Source organism: Lagenorhynchus albirostris, chromosome 7 (assembly GCF_949774975.1).
Source record: "Lagenorhynchus albirostris chromosome 7, mLagAlb1.1, whole genome shotgun sequence".
NCBI lineage: Eukaryota > Metazoa > Chordata > Mammalia > Artiodactyla > Delphinidae > Lagenorhynchus > Lagenorhynchus albirostris.
This window is the reverse complement of record NC_083101.1, coordinates 67,774,236-67,791,766: the sequence shown is the minus strand read 5'-3', so window position 1 is coordinate 67,791,766 and position 17,531 is coordinate 67,774,236. Positions and strand designations below refer to the sequence as shown.

General features: G+C 39.1%; 1 protein-coding gene across 2 annotated transcripts in view; it reads right to left on the bottom strand.

The window, feature by feature from the left end:
* ADAMTSL1 (ADAMTS like 1) overlaps positions 1-17,531 on the bottom strand; it is a 1,031,718-nt gene that overhangs the window by 238,461 nt on the left and 775,726 nt on the right. For both annotated transcript variants that reach the window (XM_060155110.1, XM_060155111.1), the window contains 2 exons: positions 17,362-17,446; positions 437-738 (listed from right to left, as the gene is read on the bottom strand). In XM_060155110.1, the coding sequence (XP_060011093.1) occupies positions 437-738; positions 17,362-17,446 (387 nt within the window). The remainder of the gene's footprint in view (positions 1-436; positions 739-17,361; positions 17,447-17,531) is intronic.

The window sequence follows — 17,531 nt, the reverse complement described above, 5'->3', positions numbered from 1 at the left end:
GAGTAAATCAGATTGGCTGTACCCTGTCCTTGGGAACAGCAGACTGCTTGTCATCTTGGGTCTTGGTTCATACCACATGCACAGAGGCAAGGGCATAGATAAATAAAAGTAAATGTTGAGAGCGTTGCCAGGTCAGTGTCAACTTTGTTCCTCAGTCAGATACGCTAAGATATACTGCAAAACGTCAGAATGCCAACTAAAAGTAAAAGCATTGCTTGTGATGGCTACTCATAGCTGACAGGCTAAAAGCTGCTCAAGCCCAAAGAGAAATACATCTGTGTTTCATTCAGGCCGCTTTACATTTAGAATGGCTTCCTCCCCCTACTTATCATTCTTGGACTAGAGGCAATCACGTGACACAGTTGCAAGCAGAGAGAGAAGATACAGAAAAAGGACAAGACGGTGGCGAGGATCTGAGCCAGATCCCCCTTCTTACCTCCTCCACATGACTCGGAGCACTTGGTGAAGCCCTCATACTCCCAGTCGTAGAGCTGGTCAAAATCCTGCAGGCCACCGAAGAGGCCACCTGTCTCTTCCGGGTTAAACTCAGGAACCTCCCCGTTGCAGGGTCCTGCGTAGCAGGGGCGCTGCGATGCCGGCTTGGGCCCTTCACATTCGTCAACGGGCAGGTCGGCCACGGACTGAGAGAAAGACAGGAGCACCTGGCACCGGACTATTCGCACCTGGGTCCCCACACCACAGGTGACGGTGCAGGCCGACCAGGCCTCTGGGATGAACCTGCAGTCCGCAAGCAAACAAGAGGACAGGATGAGAAGCCCCAAGCAGGAGACCGCGGGTACTGGGAGGGTCCTCATCCCACCTGCCACCGTGGCCCAGTGCCGTCCCAGGATGTGCTCAGGGCTCAGCCACCCTGTCCTGCGCTGGACGCTTCGGTGTAGTTCAGGAGCTCACTTGCCACTGTTTCTGGATTGGTTTCTTCGTGAGTGTCATATGAACCCCCAGCTGGAAGACATTCCAGCCACAGACCACCTGCTTTCTCCCTGCTTTGCACCCACAGTGGTAGCTCTTTGGAGCAGGGAACTGGTTTCTTCTCTATCGATCTAAATCCCAGCACTTGTGCCTCCTGCAGATGCCGGCTATTCTTCCAGCAGACTAATACTGATACTAAAACCGCTAACAAAATCAGCCCTCAGAGATATTTAAGGAAGTATTTTTTTGTTTTGTTTTTAGTCTGAATTTCAGGTTCTGTAACTTTCTTTGCTTTTCTGCTCAATGTGCTTCCCAAGATTTATTTATATACAGAAAGAGAAAGAGGTTTTTTTGTAAGTTTCCAAGAATGGAGCAGAGCCTTGTTCCTCACACATTCTTTGAATTAGTCTGGACTGCAGTTCTTTTTATATCCTAGAGAAAAGCCCCGCTACAAATTTAAATCCACAGGCATGTCACAGTAAACGAGAGGGCTCTGCATTCATACGAGTTTGTTCAACAGCCTCCAGCGCCTCCCCACCGAGAAAAGCCACATTAGGGAGAACTTGGTTTTGCTCTGAGTTTCTCTAGAATGTAGGACAATATCCAAATTCCAAAAAGGCTTTTTTCCTCCCACTGATCAACAATGGCCATATCTGCAATGACCCTGAGAAGTGCCTAGAGAAAAAAAGCCCAGAGGGAACCACTAACATTTTCACGAAGTTAGTATCATAATCTGGAGAAAGGACTTTGGAATTAAAAAAAAAAAATTACTTTTCCATGGTCCTACTGCTTTTGAACAGGGAGTCATGCTGAGGAGGCATGCAAACCTGGCTCTTTAACCTTGACTTTGGCAGAAAAGGAAAGAAGTGATAAGAAGGTTATAGCATTAAATCTCAGCAAGTGAAAATAGTTCCTATCTAGTTTAGGGAAACTGAAATTCTAACAGGAAACCAATCCAAGTTTTCAAACTGGAAGAAGCACAACGAAGATGTGGCCTGGGCCCGAGCCTGGGCTGTGTGCAGAGCAGGGGGACTGGCCCGGAGACCCAGACCCATGGTGTCTGAGGCATGGAGGGAGTCCCTTTAAGAAAGGCCTGAGCATAGCACAGGGAGATGAGCTCGGTGCTTTGTGATCGCCTGGAGGGGTGGGATAGGGAGGGTGGGAGGGAGGGAGACACAAGAGGGAAGAGATATGGCAACATATGTATATATATAACTGATTCATTTTGTTGTAAAGCAGAAACGAACACACCATTGCAAAGCAATTATACTCCAATAAAGATGTTAAAAAAAAAAAAAAAGAAACGCCTGAGGCTTGTTTCCTTTGAAGAGCCATCCCCTAGGGGTGAACGAAGGTCACATACAACCTTGTCAGGAAGGTGCACGAGGGAGTAAGCATCACCCAGACTTATTCCCAAGAAATTCTCATCACAGAGTCACCTCCCTCTTTCTTTTCTGAATTCCTAACCATCTCCTGGCACCTAGAGAACGTGGTGGGGAAAACAGTATCCTAAAAGATTGAAATGTCTTTCCCTCTTTAAATAACGCTACCTGTAGCCGTCTTTTAGGAATATAAAACCAAAATCTGCCATCGAAATCATTTTAACCCTCTTATTACACATTCACATCTATCTGCCTGAGTCCTGGAACAAGGATCATAACAAATACACAAGCACTGAATTTTACAACCCAGGTGTGGACAGAAAGGAAAATACATACCAAACTATTTTATGTATAAGAGAAACCTAGAAGCAAATGATAAGTCTGCCAGCTTTGACAGCAGTGATGAATAATGCTTGTTTAATAATGTGGTCCTGAACTTTGTTTTCAAATGAAGAAGATGACAACATCTCAGCAAGAATGGCACCCTAACAGCTTTTCCCATACAGGAAGGATTATTGTTCTGTCAGCTATAATAGCCCTCTTCAGTGACTATTCCAAGAGACCAAGGCTCAAATAGCTTTTTCTGTAAAGGGCCAGATAGGGAAGATTTTAGTCTTTGTGGGCCATGTTTGGGAAGCTTTGCTGTTGCAATAACCTCTGTTTCCATCTTTTTCCTATATATACAAACTTATGACAAGTAGCTAAATTGATTTGTTTATGCATTATCTCCTAGATAAAAAGTGAGTCCCAGATGAAATCTGGAACATAAAGGCTGCACAGATGAAACCCTCAGCTCTCCTTGCCTATAACATGAATCACTTTGCATTTGTTCTCTCTCCAGGACCGGGAAGATACACCAAAAGCACACTAAGTAGAAAAGGGGTGCTACCGAAGCCCCATGAACTCACTGCAGTGATTGAGACCTGTTTACTTTAAAATAGCATCTAAATGAAAAAAGTAAAGAAATATGTGTGTGAGGGTGTGTGTGTGTGTGTATTTTTGACTGTCGGGATACTTAGGGTTAATCTACTTTATGTCTCCCAAGTGAGAACCTTATCAAGTGTCAAACAGCCTTACTGGCTTATCTCCCAACCCACTATCCTTAGGTCTTCATCAAGTTCACACCAATTAAGAACAATTTGGTCTTTAAGTGGTGCTGTCTTTTGGCAGTCATCTTAATATCTCTAGTGCATACACTGGATGATTTACTATTCTCTCTCACTGAAGGCAGGAGATTGTATTTCAAAAGGAAAATATCTAATAGTGCAAACGGCCAAATGAATAATAACTGTTTTTCATGTGAAACCTTCCCCCATATCCCTAGATCTCCCAACTCTGTATTTACTATCTTGAGCTTTCTGGCCACAAGTGGGAGGAAGCAAGGTCAGTGAGAGGGCAGTCATATGAGCTAGGAGGTTTAACTGCAATGTTTAGAAGACGCATCTTGAGTAGTTCTTGCTGAGTTAGAACCTTTAAAGTGGGACCTTTAAAATGGAGTCAATGTGTCTTTTAAAAATCAGTATATTAATCGTTTTGATGTACAGTGTATTATTGAAGTTTAATTTGGGTAATTTAAAAATTCTTTTGGTTAGCAGCACTATTGCCAGATGGATGAAGAATGGTTTGGATAAGTGAGTTCTTTCAAAGGTGGGCTTGAGCTTCAGAAATGATTGACATGATTTCTGCATTTAGTTTTCCCATCTCCAGGATAAAACAAACAAACGAACAGAACCCTGGCAAATAAGTAATTTATGTTTCTCTCTGGTCTTCTATTTGCAAGATTCATTGTTCATTTCACTACCAAAATACTTATCCTTTAATTAGAGGTATTACCACAGTCTCTATTAGGAAACAGAAAAGAGTGATAATCAAATTCACCTGGAAAATCCCGAAGTGGTTTAGTTTATTAGTGGCTATTACAGAGTCAGAAGCGTGGACTGAAATAATAAAAACTATTACTTTATTAATATGATGCTAAAGAGAAACAGTTCACTCTTGGTTAGTCTCACATTACTGCAGATATTAGCCAGACTTAGCTCTAGTTTTATACACACATGGCCTGATATTTTTTTTTTCTTTTCTCCTCTTCCTTTCCTCTCTCCTCCTTTCATATGAGTGCTTGTTAAAAAAAAAAAAATCATTGGGATTATTCAGAATAAGAGTAGCACAATATGGTCGCTCTATAGTTGTGTTATTTTGATGCTGTTAGGAGCCTCACCCCATTCTCTAGTTTCAAAATGCAAACTGAAACTTGCAGAAAATCACATTAGAAATATTTAATCTTTGTTTAGTTTTCAATCTTATAACATTTGAGTTATAAGTTGATAGGGGTTGTGGATTTCTTTTTCCTCTTTCTTTTGGTGATTTTAGGGTGAGGGGAGAGGAGGGAATGAACTGAAGAGTGTAGAAAAAAATTATAAAAACTTAAAAGGGACCCCAAAGATTACTGAATAGTCTGTCCAGTGCATTGTTCCTAGTTATTATAAAATTTTAAAATCTTTCATTGACTGTGAGTTATTTTACAACTTTTAAACTGCAGGAAATTGATCATGAGATTCTTTCCCATAGAAATGAAGATTGTGTCTTGTGGAAAGCAATTGGTTGTCCTGTGGATAGACCCATTTTGCATCTACTTATAAATTCATTTCAGTATTCTTATTTGCCTGAATATGTTTGGTTCTTTTAAATTTCCTTTGAGTTGGTTGTAACATATTCCTGGTTTCTTCATTAATTAACAAGGTAAATACAATCTTTGACAGATGTTTATTTAATATGCACATGAGAATCATGATTATTTCCTTTCTAAAATTTTCTCACCTAAGCAGTGGCCACAGAGGGATCTGGAGAAGAGTACATTGGAAAAATAAAATACTGTCTAAGTAATTCTATACCAAATTAACCAGAAAGTCTTTTACATAAATATGTCATTTGGGGACAAAAAAATCATCATACGTCATTGGTAAAAATGGTATTTCATATTACCTCATCTTATTTTTAGTTCAATCTTTCTCTATTCTTTTTCTTTAGTTTTGAAGGTTGGTTCTTCTCCTGATTCTGGACAATCTTTGAGACAGTAAAATCTTTAGGAAAAGGTGCAGTTACTTAAACCTAGCTGGGCATTTGGGCATTTGGGCATTTGTATCAAAGAGGCATTTGGATCTATGAGAAAAAAATAATTGCTGCTGGGTGGGAAAGGAACTAGGAGAGGGAAGGGGAAACACATTCTTTCATCTACTTAGTTATTTATTCAATGTCCCTCAATGAAATTAAAAGGAAAGATATTAAAAAAAAAATCCTCCAAACTAGTAAACAAACAAAAAACCTTTGGAATGTTACAAAGGGCAGGCAACTCTTTAACTGAATCCCTCTAGGAGTTTCAAAGTGATTTACTTATAAAATCCATCATACTAAAAGAAAAAAATCCATCATACTAAGACAAACTTAAAATGATTATTTAAAAATATAGCTAGCTTTGCATTTCATGTTTGTATGAGAAGTAACCCCTGGCTTTTCAACACGAAGCTAGACAATTTCATTAATGAATATATACATCAAATTCACTGACATTGGGTTCTTAAATCAAACTTATTTATGAACTCTTTTGTCATTGTAGCAACTAGGGGCTTGGTTTGTGGGAAAAGTGGTTATAAAGGGAGAGTATGTGAGAGTTTAGGGGGGATGATGGAACAGTTTTGTATCCTGATAGTGGTGGTGGTTATATGAATCTATGTCCATGATAAAATTTCATAGAACTATTAAAAAAATGAAGAAAGTGCATGAAAAACTTGTGAAATACAAATAAATTCTATAGCTTTTAATATATATATATATAGCTAAAGCATTAAAGTTTTGAGAGAACACTTATCTAAAATATGCCTCTACATTCACTTAGAACCACACCTAAATCATTCCAAACAAATGGGAATCTAACTTATTGTGAAAGCTCTTTAGTCAAGGATACTTGATCTGAATGTGGAATTATGAAAATATTTCTCAACTGCAGCTGTTAGCTTACAAGTCTCTGGAATTGCAAATAATTCATGCTGGTTATGAAATGCATATTGAAGTCTCCAAGCAAAATTTTGCAAAGGTGCCCAGGACATCACTCTGCAAAACATCTAATAGCACCACTTTTTTTCATACGTTCCTCACATCCTTAAGTATCACGCCTGAGTTGTGAGGGTCTTCAGCACTGTAAGGTGCCTGGTAGCATAACCAAGAATAGAATGGTTCTAGAAATTAAGATGACAAAACAAATGACAATTTTGATATGGTCACCAATACAAGTATTTGAAAAAAAAAAATTCAGTGACTGCCCCGTCTAGTGCTGCTAGCCAGTGATGTGAAGGAAGAACCCAATTCCATAACATTCTAAGGCAGTCCTGGGACAGCAATATTTAGTGACATTTTCCAAGTAGTTGACTTCTTTTTCTCAGGACAGTGTTGCCCTTTTGGGTTCTTTGAGAGGCAGCTGGCCTTGGCAAGAATGCCTCAATGGCTTTCTTGCGGAAATGCTCAGTGCTGGAAGTGGGGGAAGAAAGGCTGACTGCATTAAAGAGCACATTTTCCTTTCAAAGAGACGCTGTACTAGAAGGAAATGCTGCAGGAGATCAGAGTTCTCTCCAAGTTCCAACGAGCCAGAGATGACTGGGCTCTTTCAAAGCCTAGGACCTCGTACGTTTGAGTACTCTGTTAAACTCATCTTGTAGGTCTGACCCAGCTTCCTCTAATATGGTTCCAGACAAGATATTAGAAGGATGGGGCTTCCCGGGTGGTCCAGTGGTTAAGAATCCAACTAAGCCCGCGTGCCACAACCACTGAGCCTGTGCACCACAACTAGAGAGCCCATGTGCTGCATCTACAGAGCCCACGTGCTCTGGAGCCCGTGCACCACAACGAAGAGCCCGTGCGCCACAATGAAAGATTCCACACGCCACAACTAAGACCCAATGCGGCCAAAAAATAAATAAATAAAAAAAGATATTAGAAGGAATCTTACTAAAGGAGGCACCCTCTTGACCATCCGGATGTTGTTCTTCTTTAACAATAAGAGAAAAGCCAGAAAAAAGACAGTTGATAATAAATGTTTAAGAGTATTGGTCCCACGTTGTCTTCTCTTCCCGACAAATCCAGTGCTCAGTCATCTTGTTTCCGGTAGCATCCAGCACACCTGATCGTGCCTTTTTTCTTGAATTACTTTCTCCTTGACTTACATGACACCAAGCTTTCCAGGTTTTTGTTTTTCTTTTCTGGTCACTTCCTTCTCAGGCTCCTTTTCTAGATCCTTCTCCTCTCCTCAAACTCTAAATATTGCAGCGCCTGAAGGCTCAGTTTGGTGCGGTCTTCTGATGTGCTCACCAATGATTCTTGGTTTCAAATACCACCAAAGTACAGGCAACTTCTAAGTATTTACCCTCCAGTCTATACCTTTTGTCTGAGCTTCATTATCGAAACTTTTTTTTAAAGTAAGATTTGGGATAGCAAGCCATTTTACTCTTTGAAGGGAATAAACATTAATTTAACACAATCTATTTATCAAAAAATTATGCAGTGCTTATGTGTCAGCCTCACTTCTAAGTGCTTTATAAATAAATGTTGTTAAATCCTAACAATAACCTGATGAGAAAAGAATTATTATTATCTCCATTTAATATACAGATGAGGAAACTGAGATATAAGCCACACACCTAGTAAGGTTTCATGCTCTTAGCCGGTACACGTTGACATCTATCCTGAGCGGCATGTTCACTTGGATATTTCAAAGGTACCTCCAACTTAAAGTGTCCAAAATGGAACTCTTGATTGCCTTTCTTAGCATCCGATTCCTCTTCCAACCTTCTCCATCACAGCAAATGGTTCAACTGGGTAGCTAATTGCTCACATGAAAAATGAGGAGTTATTCTTGATCCCTCATTTTCCCTAGTTCCTCACTTTGAAACGATTCCCAAATTCTATTAATTCTCCCTCAAAAATGTATCTGAAATTCATTTACTTCTCTCCATCTCGACTACTACCACCTTGATATAATAACAGCAACAACCACAACAATCATAGCTAACGTTCACTGATATGTTTTAAGCATTTCTATATATTAGCTCATTATAACACTGTTAGGAGATGGGTACTGTCAGAAACATTGTGAAATGGACAAACAAGGTTACTAGCAGACTTTCAGGGGCTGTCAAATTCTATGGAAGTGTGAGTCTCTGTCTTTGGCTAGTCTATTTTGCAACTCCATGGAGGTGAAAGTTTCCTTGTAGAGAGCTAGTGATGTTGTAGATGTTTCTCGTTCATAGTGACGGAACTTATTTTTCTGTTCATGTCAATGCAAATAATTTTGTCTGATAGAAAATATAAACTTTTCTAAACCCAATTCACATTAGAACTAGTTTTAACATCTTATTGGTTCTGTCATAATTCATGAGTTAAATAAAAAGTTAGACATGTGCTCATTTTATATTTATAAATCACAATTTTACCTTTCTGAAAATTATATTTTAACAGCTTATATATTTAACAAAAATAAATTATATTTTAACAATTATATTTTCATCCCAATTTCTAGATGATAAAATTGAGACACAGATATTCCCAAGGTCATACTGCTAAATAAATGGCAGAGTCAAGATTCAAATCATGGCCATTTACTATAGAATCCATGCTCTCTACCACCTCATTGTCCTGGCTCTAAGGCTGCCATGTGAGCCGGATCATTGATGCTAACATCTGCTCTCCCGTGGACTACCACAATAGCCACTGGTCTGTTTTCTTCCTCTGTTAGCTCTTAATATGCTTTCTTCATGCTGTAGCCAGGGGGCTCTTAAAACGTAAACCTTTTCATTGTTCCTGCTATACCCGGAAACAAAGCCAAACTCCTTACCCAGGTTTATATCATGCCATTATCCATCTTCATCTCCTACAATCCTCCCCACCCCCAGCCCAGTCACTAGCTTCCAGACACACTAGTCTTCCTTCACTTGCTTAAATGTGTGTAATTCTTTCCTGACTCAAGAGTTCTGGCATGTGTGGATCACTCTCCGGATGACCCTCCTCCCTTCTCTCAGCTTAGAATAACTTCCGCTCGTCCTACAGGTCTCAGCTGACATGTCCCTTCTCAAAGAAGACTTCCCTGACTCCCAGACCTTTTGGGGGCCCCTGTCAGACTCTGACAGAACCTCTTCATTTTCTTGTAACAGCAATCAGTTTTTGATAATCCAGTGTGAATCTTTATGGAATAACTATCTCATTTATTAGACCAAACCTCCATGAAGGTAGAACTTCACATAACAGGTGCTCGAAATACATTTTTTTTTCAAATGAATAAGTGAATGGGTAAATAGGCGGGTAAGGGTGGATGTTATGAGTGATCTGATATTGGGCTTATTCTTGGCTCCAGAGGTTGAAACCAAGCTAGATAAAGAGGCAATAGCCTAAAACTTCAAAGACATTAAATCATACTTTTAAGTTCCAGGCATTGGCACGGAAAATGTGAAACCATTTTCCTGTTTTAGAAGTTTCTTATGGTCTTTCAAAAGGTGACTGTGCCCAGATTCAGTAGCTATCATGGGCTTCTTTATTTTTATTTCTTATAGCTGCCTTTGGGCAGTATGTGCTGGCCTTGATTCATCTTGACGGGGTTTGGGTTATCATGTAGCTTGAGACAAGTTTAAGTTCTGTGTCTATCATACTTACGTTAAATCTCAATAAAAATGCTGCTTTATAGAATAAAAGGATTTGGGGCAGCTTTGAGACAGAGGATGCCTTCAGTAATTTATACAGGACTCTGGTCTAACACTGCCTTATTATACGACCAGCCACCCAACAGTGAAGACTCTGGAGCATTGTGGAATTGTTCCTAGTTTAGAGAAGCCCACTCTTTAAAACTCATTACACACAGAGATTTGGGAAAAAGAGAAGACAGACCCTTAACTGTACGAGAAGATACAATGGAGCCAAATCACTCTCCACCAATGAAAAATGAGGCTACGACACTTGTTTCAGACCATCTTTCTCTCCGTTGCTTTTCTGACCTATGTGAACAGAACATGATTGAAAAGTTTGGTTTTCCTTAAGGCTAGTCTGATGATTTAAAAAGCCATATCCCAGGAACTAAAATGCCATTATAGCTTACAATGCTATTAGTGCATTTGGAGTTCTTAGCTTAATAAAAGAATGTAGATTTTCATGCATATTATTTTCTCTGACTTGGATAAAAATCTAAAATATTGTAAACTCAGAATACTTGTCATGAACCATTTCTTCTTCACATGGAGTGGAATTAGTTTATCTTGCAATTTTGTAAAGGTTTCTTTCCCTTAATTCAACAAGTTTGGCAAAGCTTTCCAAAGAAAAGTTCAGTTCATTAAAAATGACCTTAATGGACTTAACATATATTGGTGGTGACAGGGTCCATACTGTATTTTGGCACACAAGGATCCCATTAATTTGTCTTTGCCACTCTCTAGGGCTCAGCTGAGCAGTAGTTCAGATTTAGTTCTGAAAGTAGCTCCAGATTGAGCATTAAGTGGAGACAGTAGGAGGGGCAGACAAATTTAGAACTTCTTGGTTTGCAAGAAAGGTTTTCCTAATGACTACATAAAAATGGCTGTCTGCTCTCTTGAATTTGTTATTGATTTTTCTGTCTCTGTGTATGCTGGGAGCAAGCTTGGGGTATCAACTGGACGTAACTCAGAGTTGAGAGAGGATGCTTTTCCATCTGAGCATTTTCTAAACTTTCCTTATTAATTTTTGCCATTTGCTATAGATTTCTTTTGGTTCAAATAAAGGTAACTAACCCTTGTCCCTTAGGATAAATTCTCGGCTAAATTCAAAGTGTGCCTCTTATAAGTGAGTCTTCAAAGAGGAGACACAGGAAGGTGGTGCTAGCTGGGGAACCACTAGTTGAATTTGGGGTTACTTGTGGTTCTCTCACATGCCACATGATACAACATGTATGAGGCAGAGATAAGACCTGCCTCAATTTCTCCATTTGTAAATGAGTAATTATTATACAATTTTACTTACTTAAATATTCTCTAAGAAGATGAATGATGCCGGAAAAGGTCCAATCATAACCACAGTTAACACCTAAACAGAGTTTTCTGCATACCAGGTACTTTACACATAACTTAATCCTCTAAATAGCCTTGTGATATAGATACCATTATGTTTGTTTCTCAAATGAGGAAATTAAGGTCTCTGGGGTTAAGTGATTCGTCAGGGTTCCCTCTTACTGTTGGGGGATCCATGACTCGCACCCAGGAGGTCCGTCCCTGGAGGCCGCACTTTTCACCACTGTGCCTGCCGCTACCAAGCAGGTAGCTTGGATCGATAGTTAAAGTGCTTTTTACTTTGATTCCAGCGGGGCTGCTTCTTGTTTGATCACACAAATATACAGACTCACACCCCCTCACCAACTCACATAGTTGGCAGCCTGAGGTACCTGAAAAAATTTCATGTTTTAGGAAATTATCTGTGGTTCCTTGAGGGCAGGGACTACTGGGTTACTTTTTACCGTACCTGCACTTGACACAAAGTCTGGCCCAGAGCAGGTGACTTAAGAGTGAATTCAGCTTCTTTCATTACGAGGTGTGAACAATTAGAAGGTCCAGTGTTATTTAAAATACATAATCAGCCAAAGAATTTATATTAAGCATCTGCAGAGGATATAAGGGATAAGAACGATTTGGGTAGACAGGGAGACCAGAAAGGAAGGAGTTGGAAAGGAGAGAGGTCACGATCGTTATGGGGATAAGGGCTCATTCAGTCTGGCCAGTGTGAGGCTTTCACTCCACCATGTGCCAAATCAAAATTAAATGCTTTTGTGCTTTTTTATCCCGTAACTCTAATGCCATGCTCTGCTTGAACATCCTTTTCGAGGGTTTAATGATCTGCAAGTAGTGTTTACATTTCTTGATCTTAGGTGACTCTGAATTCCTAAGAGATATATCTGTTTCCCTCTCTATAGAAGATGTTTCTTTTTATGTTCTGTGGCCTGAGATTCACAAAGAGAATGTACTTGAGGTACCTTGTATTGAGGATATGAACTGCAAAACTACCTGGATCCATTACCAATGTTTGATTCCCTAAATATCCTTTGGGGGAAAATATAAAATCACAAAATTAACAGTCCTAATTGTGTCACACAATTAACAGTCCTAGCCACTTAAAAAAAGTACGAATTCACATTCTTAACCACTGAGTTAAGCCATCCACATTCTCAGACAACTTACTGGATATAAATATGGACTAATATAAACATATAGCTTAAATATTATATATTTAAATACTATTTTCACCAAGGCAAACAAACCATTTAATGACTAGAGGATCACGATGGAGACTCTCATTGGCTTTTCTTTCTGTATCTTAATTCCTTGTGGGTTCTGTTCACACAGATGCATGACAGGAATTTCCCTTTGCCTCTTACTGAATCAGCCCCATCACTAAGCTGATGCCATCTGGCATCCAGATATTACCTCTGCCTTCTGCCCACTTGCTCTCCTTCTTCTTCCTTTTTAATATGGCTCACACCAAGGTTATTTGTGGCAATACATTTAAGGCTTGGGTATTGTGTTGCAGCCCCAAAATGTTTTCCTAACCATGCAGTAAAGCTGTTCACGAAAAGTCTAATAAGATAAGTCAACATGTTTTTAAGTGTAAGACCAAGGCACAGAGGACCACCCAATCCCACCTTTGAAAGGACAGCACCGTTAGGGGTCTCCACCTGGTGTATGCTGCGGTTTGATGGAGGGATGGCTAGTTAAAATGGCGGTGCTGGTCAAGTGTACCCAAGGGAATCACCTGTCTCCCATCACTTGTTCTGAGCCATCCAAGCACTCCTGGCAACTGAAATCACTCTGGGGTGGACCTGACTTCCCGAGATGCCCAATCAGTCTGACCTTCCTCTCCCTGGGATGACTTGATTCAGAGAGCAGGAAGTCTAGAAAGAGAAAGGTAGGGCATCGAGAGCCCCCACGCCATCACCTTCTAGGGCATTGGGTGGCTTGTGAGTGGCTTGAAGGAGTTAAGAAAATGAAAAACTTTCTTCCTATTCCAAGTCGGATTAGGTTTTTTAAGAAGGCCAGCTGATTAACTATAGTAGCAGTAGACAGCTGTCTTGACAGGTCCTAGAGGTCACCATAGTTTCATTTTTGCTCAAGAAATTAAGCTATCAAAGTGGCCACGCTGTGTACTTGGCTTGAAGTGGGCATCCTCTTCATGCACACATCCCAACAAAGACCGAAAGGAAGGTATAAAAGCAGGAGATGCAAAATCAAGTCAGTGATTTCTTTAGCTTCTATCTGATTAATGAGTATAACTGTATGACCACAACGTAGTTCTGATCCCTCACCAAACAGAAGTAAAATTTTGAGGGTTTAAAAAATACCTAGAAAGCTGTTTCCATATATTTGTCAGTGGAAGCAACCAGCTGGCAATTCAAGGATGCGTCCTAAATCTAACATTACTCTCACCAGCTGGAGGCAAATTCAAAAACACATAGTTTGAATAACAGCAGAAGAGAATTCTGTCAGCCCCTCTCCCCTTTCCCCCTTTCTAGTGGTAGAATGGCCCTGCTATTACCCTCAGAAAAATGCAACTCTCCGAGAATCATATTTTTTTTACAAGTCTATCTCACACCATAATGCTTTCCACGTTAATTGTGTAGCAGGGATTTCTATGGATTTCTCAGCTGACATCCTTGGAAGCAAGTTCACTTTACTGTGTGAATTTATAAGGTTGTCTGTGCTTGACCAGCTTCAGTAGCTAAAAGCCCCCATCCCTTAGTGTCAGTTTGGGGCTGGATCTTGTTCACGCTGCCCTGCTCGATTAAGAGAGACAAAGCTGCTTCAAGATTCTTGATGTAGGTTGTCAGGAAAACCTGATCAAAACATGTGTGTGTATTAAGGCAAATTATGGCCACCAGTGAAAAGTCAGTTTAGAGTGCAGGACTCCCACGAGTGGGTTAAGAAAGCATTTTCTGCAGATCAAGAAAATATACTCATCACAATATTCCTACCTTTGTACCATATGAATCAAATACACGGTAAATAAACCAGGTCTTTGCTGAGGAAAAAACAATGTCTGAAAGCATTTATAAATGAAGCTGCAGCTTCATAAGATGAATCTCATCAACAGTAAGTTCATTACTATCATGTGACCCACTATTGATATTTATTTCAGCTATTCTATGAGACTAATAACTGTATTTGTATCTTCTGCATGGCATTTAGTTTAGCGGAATATGTAACATACTTCCGTTCTATAAAGTTTTAGTTATTTCGTGGCAGTTCAGTTTTCAGTATTTTACTATAGTTTTCTTCTAAACATGTCTTAGAGTGGTTGCTTTCAAACATATTTTTGGCTACAGTGATAACCCCAATTTTTTTTTCATTTTGGGGTTACCAAAAGAATCTGACATTCAATAATGGTGTCTCCATATACTAAAGACTTTAAGCTACTGATTTTCCCATAGTATTTAATGAGACAGGCTGGTGATAGTATTTTTATTCTACATAAGGGGAAGTAAATGCTATTTGCTGTTTTATTACAGAACTCTCCATGTTAACTGTGAGCCAAAGCAAGAGATAATAGTCCTGGACCACTGTTCTTGCTTCTCTGTATTAGTTCAGAAGTGACAACCGCAGCTTCTAAACATTACTCTTTAATTTAAGCAATGTGAGTCTCTGGTGGGGGGGGAAGGAAAGCCTTGGTGACAGTGTATCATTTTTTCATTATACTACGGAGAGTAATTATAGGTTGTTCCATACATTCAGAAACTAGTCTGTGTGGTTTTAAAAAAAGAATTAAGACCCTGCAAAATTATGTTTTTAAAATTCAAAATCAATTAAAAAAAATAATGTGACATGTAGGACCTTTCCTAGGGTTCAGTGTGGTAAACAGTAAAGTGTATTAAAATGTGGAAACCACATACCTTTCATTACATTATTCTACAGCTGTCATTTATTTCATTTTGGTATAAAAGTAATTATTGTTCTGAGCATAACAGTATACATTTCCTGTACCCGGCACTAGCACTCCAATTACAATCAACTTCAATTCAGATTAATCATGCCAAATGGCAATTCCATTACACCAAGAGTAAAATTTAATAATCTAATATATGGCTATAGTTTCAATGGTTAAAACTATGTGTTTACTACTTTAGGGATTTTGTTAAGATTAAAGTTACGCATAATGCATCTTAATCAGAATTTTAGTGGAAAACACTCATTACAAATTATAGTTGAATGTGGTCTATGTAATGCTTCTGCAGAAGCATTAAACGCTACTTACAGCTTTCATTTGAGAGGTATCTAATAAAGAGAAAGACTTAATTATTAGTATAAGGTGTTTTGATCTAATTTAAACTTTGTTATATTATTTAACATCGGTCATAATGCAATATTACACCCAGAATTATGCTTTAGACCAAATGACAAAATATAATGTATGGGAGAGCAGAGTTTATTTAGGTAAAATAATACGTATCTGGCTTTAAATGTATTGAGTCTAGGAATACGTATAAGGAGTAACTAGCTCCAATTACATGGCATCTTTCTGTGCCTTAAATAGGACCCCTTAGCGGATTCAAGAGTTAATACCCCTCTAAAATGAACTGCTTCCTTCCTCTCCAGCAGCAAGAAGGTCTGTCAAGCCAGGTAGTGGCAGGAGAGAAACAGAAAGTTTCAAGCCTTTATATAGTCACATAAAAGTTGCACTGTATCTTTAACCACTGCCTTTCCTCCAAAGTTCTGCAGTGGCTAGCTGCTTTTTCTTAAAGCCTTTTCTCAAAGAAGTTGCAAACAAAATGCTGTAGCAACTTTATGATACAGAAATAATCTATGTTTTGCTTCTTATCCTTTTAAGTAAGAAATGTGTTACCTTATATATAAACCATTTTTCTGTGAAACCAAGTACCACTTTTTTTTACAAATGAACTTTGGTCATTTTACCAATCTGTATTTTGGATTTCTTTTTCAATCTCTTGATGTTTAGGGTGTGATTCAGAACACAATCTGTGTTCTGGCAAACCATATCAGATTTAGATTCAAACAGGATGACTCAGAAGAGGTTCTAAATTGCTTTGGAATATATAAATTATAATCTTAATTTATATATTATATTTAGTAAAATTTAAACTACAGGTTGAATTTGGAAACCATTTTGTATCCTGAATGCTATACTGTGAGCTCTTGGAGGGTGGGTAACATGACATGTCTTAGGTACCAATGCATAGCACTGAGCCTAGTACTTGTATTAAATAAATTAATCTAGAAAATCATCAGTCAGAGAAACTGCTTTGGTCATAGATGAAATTCATCAATAAAGTGCTTTCCTGTATTTTTAAAAATGATGTAGCAGAGAGGCCTATCAGTGTATTGCAGTAGAATCAATATACAGTTATTGGTTAATCAATCAACCAACCTAAGTTTGTCTCTCTTCCTTGTTTCCTCTGCTGAAGTATCTGGAAAATCTGTGCCTAGTGGTCTTACAGATTTCATGGCCTTGATCAAACTGAGCCAGTGTGGGACCTTGATCAAGTGGGGCAAAGACCTGGTATCCATCTGATACCAATCCCAGCAAGAAAGGGAAAAGAAAAGCTAATAAGCTTCCTTTGACCTCAGATATATTTCACTTACCCTTTCATTTTTGTGAGTGGCTATACTGCAAAGCTGGGAGATAAGGAGTATAAAAAGCGGCCTAGGCTTTCACATCAAATCTGCGCTACATAATCAGATGCAGCCTGGACCTTCTTACCTTTGGCCTCTTGGCAAAAGAAAACAGGAGGTCAGATTTTGGAGAAGAGGGTAGGCACTACACTTTCATTTTCTTAGTTCATAACTGAAAAGATTTAGAGAGCAATCATGTTTTGAGAAACACTTATGAAACTGATAAATCTCCAATTTGACAGCCCCAAAGCCTCATTCCACCCTTGGTAAGAGGAGTACACTTAGCTCAGAACCCACGAAAGCCACCATCAGCAAGACACCGCCTTCTTTAAACCAATCAGCTTCAAAAGCGGAACAACGCATGGTTGAAAACTTACGAGGGCTCTTCTGACACAGCAGCTCCTTCTTCAAGTTCTTGAGCTTGTTTGTACCATGGTAGCTTGGCCTCTACCGGAAGTTTTTCTGAGAATTAAGTGCATGCACACAAAAGAGAGGAGGTTAGAACCAATTTAGGATTTCAGGGAAATTTCATTTTCTCCTCCCCAGT